Below are 16,829 nucleotides of genomic sequence, written 5' to 3'. Positions count from 1 at the left end.
TACCATATATGGATTTTCTTTTTGTCTAGACTGAATTAGGGTGTAAAATTGTATCACCCACACTTGACATTATTTGGATTGTGTTCTTTGTGTATTTCTTTCTGTATCTCTCTTTGCTGATAGGCTGAGCTGACGTTCTGTGCTGGGGACATCATGGCTGTGTTTGGAGATATTGATGAAGATGGGTTCTATTATGTGAGTGCTGCTTGCCCATGTTTGCTTTTTCCTCTCAGAGTCTGCATTGGGCCCAATTTTCAATTAAAAGACATGTTAATTCTTTAGAGGTTTTTTTTTTTTTGTAGCTTTCTAACTCAGGCGGCCTAGCTAATTCCCCCATTTACAGTCTTTATGGTAAATTAAACCTACAGGCTACTGGCTTCATAGCTTAATTTTTTCAGTACAGACATTAAGGTGTATTGATCTTTTTATTGAACTCTTGCCCAGAAATTGGAAAAGCATATTTCCGAAAATGTGAAACTATTCCTTTAATGCACAGAATTATCAGAGGTCTGTTAATTGTAGATTCCAGATTAAACTGAAAATGTTTGAGACATAGATGGATAAGAAGGTTTGAGAGAGGGGATTAAGACAAATTAGTGGCCAAATATAAACAGAATGAAAAACATTATGATCAATCTTGTTAGGACTTAATATTCTACCAGCTATGTTTACTCCTCTCCTCTCCTCTCCTCTCCTCTCCTCTCCTCTCCTCTCCTCTCCTCTCCTCGCCTCCCCTCTCCTCGCCTCGCCTCGCCTCGCCTCGCAGGGTGAGATGAACGGCCACCGCGGCCTGGTTCCCTCTAACTTCCTGGAAGAAGTGCCTGATGACGTGGAGGTGTATCTGACCGATACTCCGTCCCACTACCCCCAGGAAGAGCCCGCCAACCGGCCCCCTGCCAACTCCGCCGCTCCCACCACCGTCGCCATTGTCCCAGAGGGCAAACGGGTACATCATCATCGCCGCTCTCAGCGCTAGGCCCTGTGTTCATCCATCCTCCGTCCTCTCTCTTGATTTACGTCTTCTTGCTTCCTCCACTTGCCGTCTGTGTGCTGTTCATTGTGTGTGTTTTGTCCATGTGGTGACAGTGGTGACTCTATACAGACTAACAACTCCCCCCCCGCCCCCCGCCCTCCCTCCCCTCACCCTTTTGGAAAAAGGGGACAAAAACCCAGTGCTAACGCCTTTCTGAGACTCAGAGAAAGGAAGAAGCAAAGCCTGACATGGACAGAGAGAGAGCGAGGATAGACTGTGGGAGCTCTGCAGGTGGTTTATGCATGTAGCACTGGTTAAGGAGGACTTTGAAAAAGGCTTAACTCATTCCTTACACGAGATAATTTGGTACCTCTTTGCACTGGAACACAAAATCAAATTGTGGTTATTGTGTATAATTATAATAAGAAGTGCTTTATTAACACACAACTATTGCTACCCGATGACACGGAGAGAAAATAATTTGAGAAGAGAACTTTAAAGTTTAGAAAGAGAGAAAAGCATGCCTTTTTCAATCTTGATACATTTTCTAGTAACTTTCTTGGGTCGACTGCTGTGTTTCCTTAAAGAGGCTTTGTTTCTTTATGTATATTGCACACACATCAGATCTATTTTTCAGCCCTGTTGACAGTGGATATGCCATGTTTGCTCTGAGCTCGAGAGACAAAACTAACCGCAGCACCGAGTCATCCATACTGTATTGTTACAATGGAACAATAAAAGAAAAAAATTGGATATTAAAAACATTCTTGTTTGCGCTGTGTGTTCATGTGTGTTGGTGTTGTTGTTGTTGTTCTTGTCGGTGGTGGTGGTGTTTTTTTTTCAGTTGTCATAGTGGTGTGGGTTTTTTTTTTTTTTACCGACGGTGACGATGCTCCCACATCTGATTTCTTTTTTGTTTTTCCTCACCCGCTTGGCAAAACAAAACAAACAAACAGAAGAAGATTGTTCATTTCACACCATAAATGGCTCTGTCTGCCTTGTACAGTAAGTCGGCAACTTGAGATACCAGACTCGCCACTCTAATACACACAGCTCGTGGTTACAGCGAAGGTTTTTAAATGCCGCCCTGCATTACGGAAGCACTGAGCAAGTCTCTCTGTAAGGTATTGTTTCATGGATCAGATCGGTCAAATTTGTCTTTTTTTCTCAATTCAGTTTTGACCAAAATGTTTGGGTGCATTATTATTGTTTATAATGTCATTCATTTTGTCGTCTGTTTTCTGACCAGAGTTTGTGAAATCTATACTCGAACCTATTTTAAATGAAAGTCCTCATGATATAGAACAAACAAAAAAAAAAAAATCCAAGTCCATCATGTGAAATAGCCGCGCGTGTTTCCGGCTGCTGCATTAGATGAGAAGCCTGGTATCTACAGTTGTGTCCCTGGGTGTTGTACCGTATCTGGCTGTACCGTATGTTCCCTCATGGCCTACTGATGGTGGACTTCTTCAGCTCTGTGGTGTGCTGATGTTGTGCTCAACATGTTTCTTCTATATGTACAACGTGTGTCTGTGTGTGTGTGTGTGTGTGTGTGTGTGTGTGTGTGTGTGTGTGTGTGTGTGTGTGTGTGTGTGTGTGAAGACATACCATAACTCAACTGCCAATTGGATACAGATAGTGGAAGGTTTCAACCAGTTTTACTGATGAAAACATTTCAGTTTATTTTGCTCTGCTGAAAAATGTTATCACCAGTAGAGTGCAGAAAACATTAGTTTTATTCAATGCTGATATTATCAGAGATTCACTATAAATGACATGAAATGTTTGAATTTAAGGGCACATTCCCGAACCTATATTCTTATAGTTCATATCTAAGAATGGTTTGTAATTTTGCTCTTATTTTGAAAACATGAATGTAATTTATTAACGAAAAAAAATTTCATCTGATTTATCTGTGGTAGATGGTCATGATAAATGTGCCTTTTGGCAATTTTAAAAGCCCTGAAAACTTATTTTCATAGTCATCTCCCTGCTATGAATGATGGGATCCACCATCTTCTGACAGTTTTGATTACTGCATTTCTATTTTTCTCTGGAATCCTCTCAGATTTTCACCGGCTCAGTAGAAAAAAGGTGAAGTTATAATACACCCATCAGCCACAACATTAAAATTGATGACAGGTGAAGCTTTATTATAGAACATAAATCCTCCCTTCATGAAGACTACAATGTTTATTTGTTGTTGAGAGAGATGTTTATTTATTTTAATGGTCATTTTGGAGACTAATTTGTGGTGCTGTTAAACTGCACTGGGATATAATGAGAGGTGTTTCCAATCAACTCAATTCATTTAGATGATAACGTGTTTTTAATGTTACACCTGATCTGCGTAAATCAATGCACGAGTCAGGATTTATCAATATTTGAATCTGAATCTTTTGACAGATAAATGGATGGTTTGGTTACTGTCAGTCAAATCTAATATAACCACAAATCTGCTCCTGATCAACATCTTAAATCAGTGAAGATGGTCTTTTCATCTCTGATTGTTGCTTTTTTAGTCATCATTTTTGCTTGAGGCAAAGTTTTCACAAGCCTTTCAGAAACACTTTAACCATCCACAAATGTTATTGAAATGGCTTTGAAAGAGGCAAACACCGTGTTTTATTACTTAAACTCTGCTCTTACTGCTAAAATACTCAAATTTCCATCACTGTGTTTGTAGAAATCCAATCAAACCACTGACAGCAGGTCATCCTCAGTGTTTTCTGATGTAGAAAACATTCAGACAGATAGACAGACAGTCAGAGCAGCTTAGACTGAATATGTTGATTCATTTGTAATACGCTGCCCCATGCCTCCATACCTACCCATCACTTCTCTCCCCAGGTTACCTCGGAAACCCCAGACACGGTCAATAACGACACCATACCCGTCCGAGCGCCGTCCCCGATCGTTCGCCCCCTCCTCCCGGGTACCATGAGACCCCTCAGCCCTACGAGGGTTCCCCACCTTCCGCTGGACTCCCGGGACTCCCGGGACTCCCAAGATCTGGCAAACAAGAAGAAGAAGGGATTACTCTCCAAGGGAAAGAAACTGCTGAAGAGGCTCTCCCCTGTGAAATAAAACAAAACAGGCATTCATGTACACAACGTGCACATGCTGGGCTCTGTACATTGCATCCATACAATCAACTCTGATCTAACAACACATGACAGAGAGGATGTGAGCTTTGTCCCCGGGAATGCTTGAGCCTATCTGAATATAACAAGTGATACAATTATTCATGTTCAGTGATGGATACAAATCAACTAAATTATGTACAGTGCAGTGCCAAAAATCAAGAGTGAGGTCACCTGCAGACACAAAAACATGTTACTGTGATGTATTTTAAATCAAGGGGTGATTAAAAAAACAACAACTAGGATTTTCATGACATGTATTTTTCTCTTTTTTCTTTATTCTGAAGCAAAAGAAAAGTTTACATTTGTTTGGAGCAGGGTTAGCTGTGACAACAAAGCAATCTGGTTACACAGACGTTTCCAGCAAAAAAAACAAAAAACTCAATTATTGTGGAGTTTTGATGTCACTCCTGTAAGATCTCAAAAAGACTACACTGTTATTGAGGCATTCTGTGAAGTAATGCTGGCTGCTAACAAAATTCTTTATTCAGTGCAATATCATAGAGAGGTGGGAGTGCATGTGGGAAGAAAAGAACCATTTCCACTTGTACCTGTGATTCAGCGGAGAGAAAGCTTCTGTGATGAAAGAAATAATAATAATTTAAAAAAAAAAGAATAACAGATTGGCAACAGGGCATTAACGTCAAAAACACCAGGTGAGCTCAGCTGTCTCAGTGGCCTTTACGAAAACAATATGAGCGTGACAGTCCTCGTTTGATTAGGACTTACACCAGGTTTTTTTTTTTTGTGTTTGTTTTATGACGGGTCACTTGTGCTTTGTCATTTTTCAGAATTAAATAAGAGCAGTGATGTTTGTTGTTCTCGCTGTCAAACTGTCATGAAACGCCTAGTTCAAGAGAAAATTTTGTGTCTATCTTCCTATTGCACAAAGGTGGGTGTTTTGTCTGATGATTGGTAAAAAGACATGTTTTGTGTGCCTGTGTGTATGTAAGACAGTATGTGATGCATTCATGTTTTGCACTTTTAATATTTCTTGTTCACTTCTGAGTTTTTTTTTTGGTTGGTTTGTTTGTTTTTTGTTTGTTTGTTTTTCTGAAGGAGAGGTCATGTAGTTATTGGTCCTGTAATCTAGTGATGTGCTACTACCTCCATTGCCTGTGCACTGTTTAGTTTGGTTGTCTCATGTTGATATACAGCTGGTGGGACACGCTGACGCCTCATAAGAACTACAATTCATCATGTCAACGTGTGCATTCATTGTTTTCTGGTTTTGTTCCATCTGCCTGATGTGTGAGGGGAGACATTTTACCTTGTTTTTATCGCCTACATATACATGACTCGTACTTACAGTATATAAGGACTATACCATACAAAGTTAATATGTTACACAGATTATATTTGAAGGAAATCTGGTACAGAACGGATTTGACTTTATTCCTATGATCCTGGATGATTTGACAATTAATGAAGTAAACAGATGGATTTAAAGCCTTTCTGGTTTCTGGAGCGTGCAGACTCTAAGCAACAATGTTGCTTTAGTTTGTTGACTTGTTGAATGTTCTATATACTCAATCAAGTCTTCAAAGACAGATACATTTATTTGCACAATACCATGAAAAGATTTTCAGCAGAAAGAAAAATCAGATCTACAGAAATGACGATATATCTTGCAGATTGGCACACCACAGATGAGGCTGCATGAAGTGAGAAAATACAACTATTTTTTTTTACATTTAAACTGCAACAGTCAACTTTCATCTCATTGATCACGTACTGCAAATAATTCATTCTTCAGATGTGTCCCAAACACAGCTGAACCCACTGTCCTACCTCAGTTTTTGGCTTTCGAGGAGACAGACATTGTGTATTTTAATTCTACAGGATCATTAGAATAATGTTACTTAAAGAGACGATCTGCATATACTGTACCAACATTATGAAAAGAAGTGCTCAAGAAGTGAATTACTACCTGGATGGATAGTATGTCTCATAGCTTTAATGATTTCAAAACTTCTCTTCTTTCTGTCTAGTTTCAGATGTTCATTCAATCCTGTTCATATCCAGCTGTTCCTTATGTAAAGTTGCACTTGAAAGATTCGTCAGATGTGGGCTTATTGTGTGAATCTATTAATATTGTTGATGGCATGCAATGACAAGAGAGGGAGGCCATAAATGAATGTAGGAAAAGCTCGGCTGGCAATAGGGTTTACATTTAATTCTTTCCATTCCGAAGCTGTTTATGAAACGTTTCTCTTTCAATCTGTGACAAAGTTCAAACAATATGGTGATCCAATACCAAATCATTCACTTGTGAATGGGTGTAGTGTCTCTAAACGCTGTAGCTCTTTTGTACTTCGATCCATTTGTAGATAATTTATAAATGTTTCTACTTGATTTTATGACAGCCTTTTTTTTAGTGCACTGAGATTTCCTCTCCCTGTAAAAGACTGCAAGCATTCTCCATAGTGTCCTTTGAAATCAGATGTATCAGTCCACCGTATGTGCTTGCTTTGTGAATCAAGGTGAAAAAAAAGAAAAAAAAAGGAAAAACAGAAATCACTGGACAGTATTTATGATGATTAATTATGTGTGGGTATGCATGTGAAAAAATACAACTTTTATAGCCAAATTAAATTTGATATTTTTTAGAAAATCATCGTTTATGTTCATTTGTGTAAGTGATGTGTTTTTATTGAGGGGACCAGGTCAGATTTAGACCTGTTGTATTTGAAGACAATAGGAAATAGTAAGCCTGTTCTGATAATAATCTTAGTTTGTCATGACGGGATTTTGTACTCACACCTCTCTGAACGGTTTCAGCTAAAAACATTCCCTTGTTAAAATGTATTCATTCAAAAAAATATTTAAAGAATGGTTGTAGAAGGCAGAACTACCAAATTATATTTTCATATCCTGGCCTAATAGGGATATCTATAAGATATCTCGTTTGATAGATATCTTATAATGGTTTATCTTTCATTATCATAATGTCACACAAATTAGTGCAACTTGATATCTTTTTAAAAATGCTTTAAAATTAATGTATTAGGATAAGCATGAACTGGACTCCCACAAGCAGCTACAGCTTCTTAGAATATTTTAGTGATTTGCATCTCACGGTCAATATCAGACATCATCACCAGGGTGTGCAAAAATAAAACCCTCACGCTGGTTGCTGGCTTACTTTTATGTCTGCACAAAGCAAAGCTACACACAGCAGAGCAAGTCTTTTTCTCAAATGAGCAAACTGAGCAGCTTGATGTATACTAGTAAGCTTTACTGTAAGCAGAGGGATTTTCGTTCCTAACAGAGGCAGTCCAATTTAATTCAAGGGTTTATCTTGATGGCAATGACAAAACATTAGCACAGCTCTTAAAGACTTTGCTTTTCACTGCCCAGGAATGGACCAGCCTTGCAGAACTTTCAGTCCATCCCGGCAAAGATGGACTACATTTTTATCAAGACAACTGAGGCACATCAGGGTTTTCATCAAAAAGGATCAAACTAGGTTTTTGTTCAAATTTTATAAGGATTCTTTTAATAGTTATATGGTAGCCTACTGTTATTCATCCCAAAACATCCCAAAGAAATCCTAACTTGCTTTTCATTTATATGAGTGTCAAAAAGCTGGAGGGATGGAAATAGATATGTGGTCATAATTACTATGGCCACTAGAGAGTGCAATGAAACGTAACTATGGGACATAATAATCCACTTGCATCATTTTTATGGGAAGACAGTCTCAGCAGTTTATTAAAAAACAGAACTGAGTATAAAAATCCATCTACTTCTCCAATTGCGTTCTCTCTATCCCTCTTCTGTGTTATTGTGTGTGCCTGTGTGTCTTTGTGTCTGGCTCTGAACACGGATAAACAAAAATCACGTCTGTTATTTGGGTCAACTCATCACTTCAATACGTATTATTAAAGTGTACCTCAATGATTCAATGAAAGGAGTGGCAGGAGCAAAACCGCCTGAGACACAGCGTAAATACACACAAGCCAGCTGCCGCAATGCAGAACGGGGGAATAGAACTGCAAAGCCTTGATTATGCCCAAATTATTGTCTGTTTGTGCCTATAAAGGTATGACTTGTAGCCATGTAATTATTCATCATTTAATGTGGCACTACAGGTTTCCCCTAAATCAGACACACAGCTCAAAAGAGTGAAGGAAATCAAATGGAAGGTGAGTAAATGTCAGCTTTGAAGAATTTCTTTTAAATTGAAATTGCTCAACAAAACCAAACAACCATAAAAACAGACACAGATGTAAACCTTTTTATTTTCTCCAGTTTTTTCTTATATGAGTCATCAGATGTGAGACCTGTCGCTGTTTTAATGCTGTTTCATCACAATCCTCAGGAGGGCAGCAGTGATTTTTAGTTGGAGACTGACAGTATGCGTGGACTGATCAGTGATGAGTTAAACCACAAATGCAGTGACAAACCTACAGGTCTCTGCGACGTACTCAATTCGATGTGTCAGACACAAGCATCATATCATGAGAATATCAAAAGTGCTGAAGTTGAGGAAGTCATTCAGCCTCATCCTTGTTCCTCTACATGTATATTTGCTTTTGCCGTTTTCTTAAACTGAGTGTTGATTCAAACAGGAAAAGCATCCCAAAGACCGGGCAGCACAGTGAGGAGATACTGCAGTCTTTCAGCAGGGTTTTGCTGAAGCACCCATTCTGTTCTCAGGGAAGTAAAGAAGAGGAGATTGGATTTGTAAATCAATGAATCTTTGTTTTGTTGCTTCTAATATATTTGCCTTTTCCTGTCTCCCCCCCCCTCCCCCTCCCTCTCTCTCTCTCTCACAGACACACACTCTTCCCTTGTTGCCTTCCCATCCACCACCTCCTCCTCTCTCCTCCCTTTCTGCCCGCTCTTGTCCTTATTTTCACTTTGCTATCCAACAGATCTATATTGAGCTGTAAGTCCCTGGGGGCCAGTGGATGTTTAAAATTCTCGCCGGTTGTAACCCCTCTATCACTCCCTTTCGTCCTGGCTGCCATGCCGCCAGAGGGGGGCCTAAGGAGACATCCATCTTCTGCTGGCCTTTCTGAATATTTCACAAAACCTCAGAGTGCCAGTTAAACACTCCTCGTCCATTTGACCCTCCTGCCCAGAAATCACAGCAGGGATTTTACAAGGTAAAATATTATAATTTGACTTTGATATACCGAGGGACCTTTTGTCATGTGGTGAGTTGGGGATTTCTTTTGAAGTTTCTTGGTTCGAAGAGAATTTTAAAACTTCAGGAAAAAACATGTATTGGGTGGGCGGTACGCAGTGTAACTGAATGCTTTCATTATATATGTCACCTATCCTTCTTCAGCTACAAACAGGGCTGAAGTGACCATCTTGGGGAACCCAGGGCATACAGTACCTTTGGGCCCCCTTTTTTTAAGGTTATTTTAGCACATGAAACACTTTTACTTTATGTAAGTACAGGTGGTTTAAGAAAATGTCACATATGAGACTCAAATGAGATCCACATCGATGTTTTTAGATATTTCACCTTGTAAAAAACGACTTTAGAGTATAATTTTTTATATGTAAAACATTTGACACGTGTTACATTAACATACAGGCACATATAGTTGCAAAAAAATAATTCACTTATGGAGAACTCTCACAAATCACATTTTGCAAAATTAAACTTGTTTTCATGACGAAATTGAATTCTAAAAGTGAAAAAAAATGTTTACTCAGGTTTCCTTTACAAGACAAACACTCTCAGGTTTAGGCAGAAAATGCATGAAATGCCTCCAGGCTCCTTAAGTGTTGCATATGTAATTACATACACATTTGCAATTATCACAAACTAATTGCCAGACAGTGAACCTGCAGCCTTTCGCCTCCCCCCCCCAGAGGGTTCGGGGCCCTGAGGCAGCTGCACACTCTGCCAGCAGTAATCATACAGCATGCAGAAAATAAAAGTGATTTCTTTACTTGCTTGAAATGTCGGTGTTGAGAAATATTGTACCTCAACAAGCATTCATGCATTTTAAGTGCTAGCAGTAAAATATGGCACAATGCTGTGTACAGTAAGATTAAGACAACTCTCTTTTCAGCCTATAGGTGAGAGAAATTCTTTAAAAAAAAAAAAGAAAAAAAGAAGCTCAACCAAACTGAATAGTTCACCTGTGTGTCCATCCATCCCTTCCAACATTAATGTGTTTCCCAGCAGGTGGTTGGAGGCAAGCCTCTTACCGGTCCAACACAGCAGTATGAGAGAAGGCTGGGAGGATACACCGCCTGGCCAGGAACTCACTGGAGGCATCCTGCGGGGGCTGAAAACTGATGTTCATGGTAGCCGAGCTCCAAAACGAGCATTCATTCAGAAGAGTGTTGGCTGACGTCAGTGAAGGGAAGCAGCCAGACCGCAGGCCTCGCCTTGGTGATTCATCTTTGGCAGAGACCATGGTAGTGGAAGATGTCCACAGGGTATGACTTGGCTGAAGAGCCCTCAGAACCCCGAGCGCAATGCAGTGTTGAAAAGATTAGCTTCTCTCTGGCCGGCTGTAGTGCTAAGTGTTATTACACAGGTGTAATGACAGCTTTACGTTCAGAGGCTGGACTCCAGCACTCCCTGGAGATTGGGAGAGAGAATACAGAAGCAGTTTGCAATGATTTCCACTCAGACGACTTCATAAATGCCCATGGCTGCAATTGACTTGGGTGTTCTTGAGCCACTTTTTCTGTTATTAATCTATTCATTTGATCCCTCGCCATTTGGATGCAGCTTCAACAGGATAAAACTGAGCTGAGTTGATCTGATCCTTGTTTGATCGATTGATGAAAATTAATGTCATCACAATTCAGCTGATGGGGAGTAATAAGAGGTATTCAGGAATTATTGAAATGGGACAATGCTGTAGTTCACAATCCACCACCGAGCTGGATTATCATCAGTAAAGGTTAATAGATCTACTAATCATACAATGACCTCTGTGAGCATGTAGCAGTCGCAACTGGTCATAGTTCATCTGGAGGTCAATTTTAGGAGTTAACTTCAGGCCAACCCTGATACAGCCTACAGGGGTATACTGTATACTAGTATCTCAAATTTGTTTAGAAACATTTTAGCCAAAAACTGTACACATCAATCTATAGTGGTTATTTGGATAGTTACTAATGGACTGTTCATAGCACATTTAAACAAGTAATAATCATCTGTGATATGTGCTTAAATCAGCACGTTTCATCCTTCCTTCAGACCCATTTTCCCCGCTACAACGCCCCGGATAACCTGTCCCAGTTCAATACACATAGTTTTATCTATTACTGTATATTTACTGTTTTGAAATCATTTGAACAGCATAAGGAAGTGAATTGGTTTTTTTTTAGCACCTTTCTACCCCTTTTTTCATTTGTTAAATAATGACTTTGTAAATTCACCTTGTAGCTTGAAATATCATCTATTGGTGTTTAATGCAGAGAGGTATGCACAAGAGGGGATCAGGAAAACAGTGTTGTGCATCCTTGAAAATTCAACTGGAGCAGTGTGTGTCATGTTTCTTTAAAAATTCAATCCGTGGTGTAAGATGTGTGTGAGACAAACATGATAAACACTGAAGGTGATAGCAGATGGAACACAGTGTGTGATTACTTTAAAACATTTAATTTATTTTTTGCAATGTTGATTCATCAGCTGAAAATTTCAAAATTGTTTAAACCAATGTCATATTTTCCATTTGCAGTATGCTAACGTGCTCATAATGGCCTTGCTAAAATGCTGTTGTTGAGCACGTGTAATATTAACAACATTCACCGTCTTGGTCTGTTGGCATGCAAACAATTGCCAATTAGCACCAAACAGAAAGCACATCTAAAGATTTACAGAATGTCGTCATTACCAGCTCATACCAGCGTGGCTTAAAAGAGTTAATGGTCTTTTTCCTGAATCTCGAACTCGGCTTTGGCTCCTACCGGTAGTCACTGAGGTAATTTCTTTTGCTATCATGTGTTTCAGCAGCTAAATGAGGCACAGATTCCTATTTAAAAAGGAAATGTAATAAATAATTACAAGGATTAGGATCTTGACCCATGTTGAATCAGATCAAATGCCCTCCAAAACCTTCTGATCCACCTGGTAGCAGCTTTGTATCCAGTATTGGAGTTCCACATGGTGAATCCGACCACCTCTCCGTCATCTCTAATAGCACCGGCAGCAGGCTGCTTGTCTGGAACAACAACTGAGATCTGGAGACGTTCCCAGACTCAACAGTCAGTGGCCTCTGCCACTGTCAGCTTTAATAATCACATCCAGCCAAAAACACAGACAAATTGCTCAAATTAAAACTGAGGGGCTTTAAAATGCAGTGCATGTGATGCCCGACTGTGCAACAACTGCCACAATGTATACAGTACAATGAAGTTCATCCTCTGAGATAATACAGACTCTTGTAGTTCTTCAAAGTTTTATTGCCATTCAGAGATCGCTGAATGTCTCTCAGGCCCAGATTCAATTTAATCAGCCTCTACTGTCAAGAGGGAAGCTGTTTATTCATCAACGATACCTGCGTCACCCTGGCACTTGTACCTCCTTGTAATAAAACCGGCACTGAGGCACTGAGCCCAGTGGGTTCAGCTGACATATCAGGAGTTGTTTCATAGAACAGGTATTTAGCGGGATGTTGGAGAGGAGAGAAGAGAGGAAAAGTTTGACCAAGTTCATTATAGCCACGCGTTCTTTACCATAAATCTGATCTCAGCACTTGATGACGATGCCTCGGTGTAGAAGGAGAGAGCCTGGTTTTCCACAATTCTTAAACTGTATCACCTCCCCTGGTTTACTCTTAGATAGAAAACTGCTTGTATTATCAGCTCCCTGGTTGTCGGACGTACTGCAACAAAGACACCATGCTATTTCAGTTCAGGCTTTGAACTCGCACTTGTGCTCAGTGTACCTCATTATGAGTTTATGGAATTTTAAGTTGAGGCAGACGAAATGATACACATAAATAGAGAAAAAAAAACAACTATAGGATTACCCTGTGTGTTGAGGAATTAAATGTGGCCTGAGGGGTTGCAAAAGAAAAGGCAAACACATTTCAACTCATTTGACCCTGAGCCCGCTAACCTTGAATCTGTACATACTGTCTGGACACATAGTGAGCCTCAAACTGTTAGAAAATCAGAATACCAAGTTTAGCAGGACTCATACAAGGCTGAAGTAATTTTTCTGGGTGTTTGCTGATGCTTTTTACCATGTTGCCAAATGTATATGTGCTGTGACACCACGAGGCTTAAGTGACTGCATCCATCTGCTCCATCCTCCGCACCAACTATGATTCCATGTGAGCCGTGGACTGAGAATATCCAGCTGACAGCTGGCAAAACATGCACTCAACTTTTTTTCCCCCTCAAATCCTGAGTCAAGTAATTGCACCATAAATATGAAGACTGTGATTTCTTATAACTTAAAATAGTAACAAACTTAACACAGTGAAAGTGGACACTATAGAATAAATATAAATGCTTGAATAACCTCTTGGTCATATGCAGCATCTTCAACAGGGGTCAGTAGATTGCGAGCTACTGGTTGAGTGTATTTGTGTTGAGTACAGTATTGTTATTGTTCACATAAAATAAGCTTATTCAGCTGGTTTCATGGAGCTCAGCTACCTGGATAAATGTTACTGTGTCCGAGAGCTACACCAGTCACTCTTTCATTTTGTCAAAGGAGCTCTCAGAGGAAAAAATGATGATAGACAATCGAGCAATCCAAATTGTGGAAAAGAAGCCGGTAAAATAAACATCATTGCCATGTTCTGGAGAAATGAAACATGTTAAGCTTTGAACATTTTATTCAGTTTGCTAATGTTAAACTCATATAAACGCTTACATACTCAGGCTCCTCAGGTGATCAGTGACGCGTGGCTTCGGATCCAGTAACACCAGGGTCATCCAGTAGTCATTGTAAGGTGCCCAAATGTAAATCCTCATTTGGACATACATGTTTTTGTCGGGGGATCAATATGTGGATTCCTTACCTACCGAACTCAAACTGGACCCTCACTTGAGTACATTTTAAACTCTAACATGCTACATACTTGTTTCTACACAAATAAACATTACATAATAATAAATAAAATAACTTTGTTTCCTTCATTGGGACTCTTATTTTTTTTTTCTATGTGAGTTCTTATAGTCATGATGTACTCATCCCTATAAAGTATCCATTCATCTCATTTGTGAAATCAACGTTAAAATACGTCATAGAAACCAGTGATCCCACGACCTCGTGTGCATTTAATTTGCTCGCGGCTCCTCCACTACCAGCGATTATGCACACGTGGGTTTAGTTAATCTGACTGACTGCACATGTTTACAGATTTCTATCATGGGAAGAGCCGTGTCTGCTGCTGTCCTGCCGTATCAGCTAGAGCTGTGCTCCAGGAGGAATACAAATCCTCTCGTCATTTAGAGGAGAGGGGACACCACGTTTGAAACTCTACCAGGTGCAACAAAACGTAGATTTGTGCGGATAAGGAAGTAAAGCAATTTTTTTTTAATTTTTTTTAATTTTTATTTTTATTTTTTTACCCTTTCGCTTGATCCTCTACAACCAGAGAAAGTAACTTTACCGGGCATCAGACAATGTAATGTTTTGTCTCCAGCCGTTTCTTCCAACCAAACCTCACCTCGGTGCGCACTGGATCTCAGAGCAGAGCGGATGGCCAGAAACTGCAACTTTACCAAAATGATGTTTAACTTTCCCCTCCGTTCATTGTTACCTGCGGTCGCGGTGGCAGTTTTAACAGCTGTTAAAGGTGAGATTTATGTCCGCTTTTGATGAGTAATGAGCTATCTCTGCTTCTATTTAGTCTCTGATCTGAAATTTAATTTGACTTGAGGAACGTCTAAAATGGAAAGACAACTGGGTTGGACTAGCTCAAAGGCTTCAGCTGCGTTTACAAGAAAACATTAATCAAGAGGAAATGTATGCTCATGTATATGCTTTGATGGTCCACACAGATTTGCTTGCTTTTTTTCCCTCCTCTGCATGATTCGGCTGTGGTTTTATATGCACACTATGTAGTACAGTAACTATTCTGATGACTTTTCTCAGCACAAGCTTTAAATAGGCCCACTAAAAAGACAATATGCATCTGATGTGAGACTTATAAGCTGAAATATTTTAGGAAATGTTCACACCATTTTGTTGGAATCCATAATTCATGACGTGTGCTTATTTAACTGTTTCATAAGGGTATGGCGTAATGCTTTCCTTGTTTTGATGGTTTTGTGGGAAGTACCCACAGCCTCAGCCCATTTTGGTTATCCCTCTGTCTAAATGAAAGTGACAGCATGCTCTCCAGTGTGCATCAGGAAGCTTCGTCTGTGGGATTAAAGAGGCCCGAAGCTGAGGCTGCACAGCTGTTTCTCTGGTTGTTTAAAGATAACCTGCACTGGGAGCTGCGAAGCTACAGTAAGCAGTCTGCCCCACTGTGATACCGATATCATGCCAAAGACTCCTCTCTGAGATTACCTGGGTTTAGATCTACACATGATATGTGTGTGCATTTTTCGTCACTCGTATGTGTGACTGCTGCATCCCTGCTAGGCAGGACTCAGCTGTGCCCTCGTACCCTGCGTGTCCAAGTGAATATCATCTCTGCTTGAGAAGCATGAATATGCATAGCAGCCTTATCGTTCAGTCCAGTCACAGATGTGCCCCCTAATGTACGAGCGAGGCTGTCTTGAGTTTGAACTACCATTTACAATCTTCCTTCAAATGCGCCACACGGTTAATTTTTCTTGTCATGTGACTGGTTAAGATATTTCAGTGAATCCAGCCAGGGTTTATCAAATTAATAAATTATCAATGTGTTATACATTCACAGATGTACAGCAGTGTTCATCAGCACTGGAATCATTTTGTGCCTCAGATCAGAATCTAACAAATGCTGAGGATTATTTTCATTTTTGTGTTTTTTTTTCATTCCATTTAATGCTTTGACCTGCAGTGTGTGTATATGAGATACGAGGAAATACAGTATTCAAACAAGATTTACAACCTTGATGCAGTGTAGGCCGGTTTATTACTTGAGCTCTTTAACAGACAAGTCCTAGTTTAGTCCTATTTTTAGATGAAAACTGAAAGCATTCAGACATATCTCTCAAGCTTTTTGGAGTAGAAATAATGACAATAAATGAGACCTAAATTAGAGAGCACAAATATCTGCTGGTGAAGAAAAGTCAGTCAATCAGTGGTGTCAGAGATCTGATGTGACAGACTGTAACTTGAACCTAAAGCCAACATTTCTGAAAAGCTTTAGTTAAACTTACATTTTTTATACTACTCTATAAAACATGGTCGGATTTAGAATGAAGTCACTTTTGTTCTTATGTTTTGTTAGCCTATTAATGAGGAAATCGGAGATCTGGATCATCACCAAAATCAAATTAGTTTAACTTTACGTGAGAGCCTGTCTGTGCACCAAATGTAACAGAAATCACTATGGAATTTCAAAGGTACCCAACAGTTCAACAGTGATAACAATCTCCCTCATGGGCATGATAAGAGTACAATAAAATGTCTTCTAATTTAAACTAATTAGATTAATTATCCCTTGGTAAGCAGATTTACAGCAGCAAAATAGAAAATAACAACAGGGCTTACGCACCTTTGGTGCTCGGGCCCTAATAAACACTGACGTACAGCTGGGTTACATTTCATTTTGTTTGCCTGAAATCTGCAGAGATCATGGATAAATGATGTGGAGCAGCCGATATCTATT

At 39.6% G+C, this 16,829-nt stretch overlaps 2 protein-coding genes across 8 annotated transcripts in view; both read left to right on the top strand.

Annotated features, from left to right (window-relative positions):
* The window catches only part of rimbp2a (RIMS binding protein 2a), a 65,135-nt gene extending 58,405 nt beyond the window's left edge, over window positions 1-6,730 (top strand). For all 7 annotated transcript variants that reach the window (XM_069163171.1, XM_069163204.1, XM_069163187.1 and 4 more), the window contains 3 exons: window positions 124-195; window positions 767-946; window positions 3,824-6,730. In XM_069163171.1, the coding sequence (XP_069019272.1) occupies window positions 124-195; window positions 767-946; window positions 3,824-4,060 (489 nt within the window). In that variant the 3' untranslated portion in view covers window positions 4,061-6,730. The remainder of the gene's footprint in view (window positions 1-123; window positions 196-766; window positions 947-3,823) is intronic.
* A 7,891-nt stretch (window positions 6,731-14,621) lies between these two features.
* LOC138204333 (transmembrane protein 132D) overlaps window positions 14,622-16,829 on the top strand; it is a 28,347-nt gene continuing 26,139 nt past the window's right edge. Inside the window, exon 1 of the mRNA XM_069159515.1 lies at window positions 14,622-14,858. Coding sequence (XP_069015616.1) covers window positions 14,762-14,858 — 97 coding nt within the window. The 5' untranslated portion in view covers window positions 14,622-14,761. The remainder of the gene's footprint in view (window positions 14,859-16,829) is intronic.

The sequence above is a fragment of the Embiotoca jacksoni genome, unplaced genomic scaffold (genome assembly GCF_022577435.1).
Source record: "Embiotoca jacksoni isolate LCO1_2020_lvr unplaced genomic scaffold, fEmbJac1.0.p SCAF_10, whole genome shotgun sequence".
Classification (NCBI taxonomy): Eukaryota; Metazoa; Chordata; class Actinopteri; family Embiotocidae; genus Embiotoca; species Embiotoca jacksoni.
The sequence above is the reverse complement of the archived record's forward strand: the minus strand, read 5'-3'. Positions and strand labels throughout refer to the sequence as shown.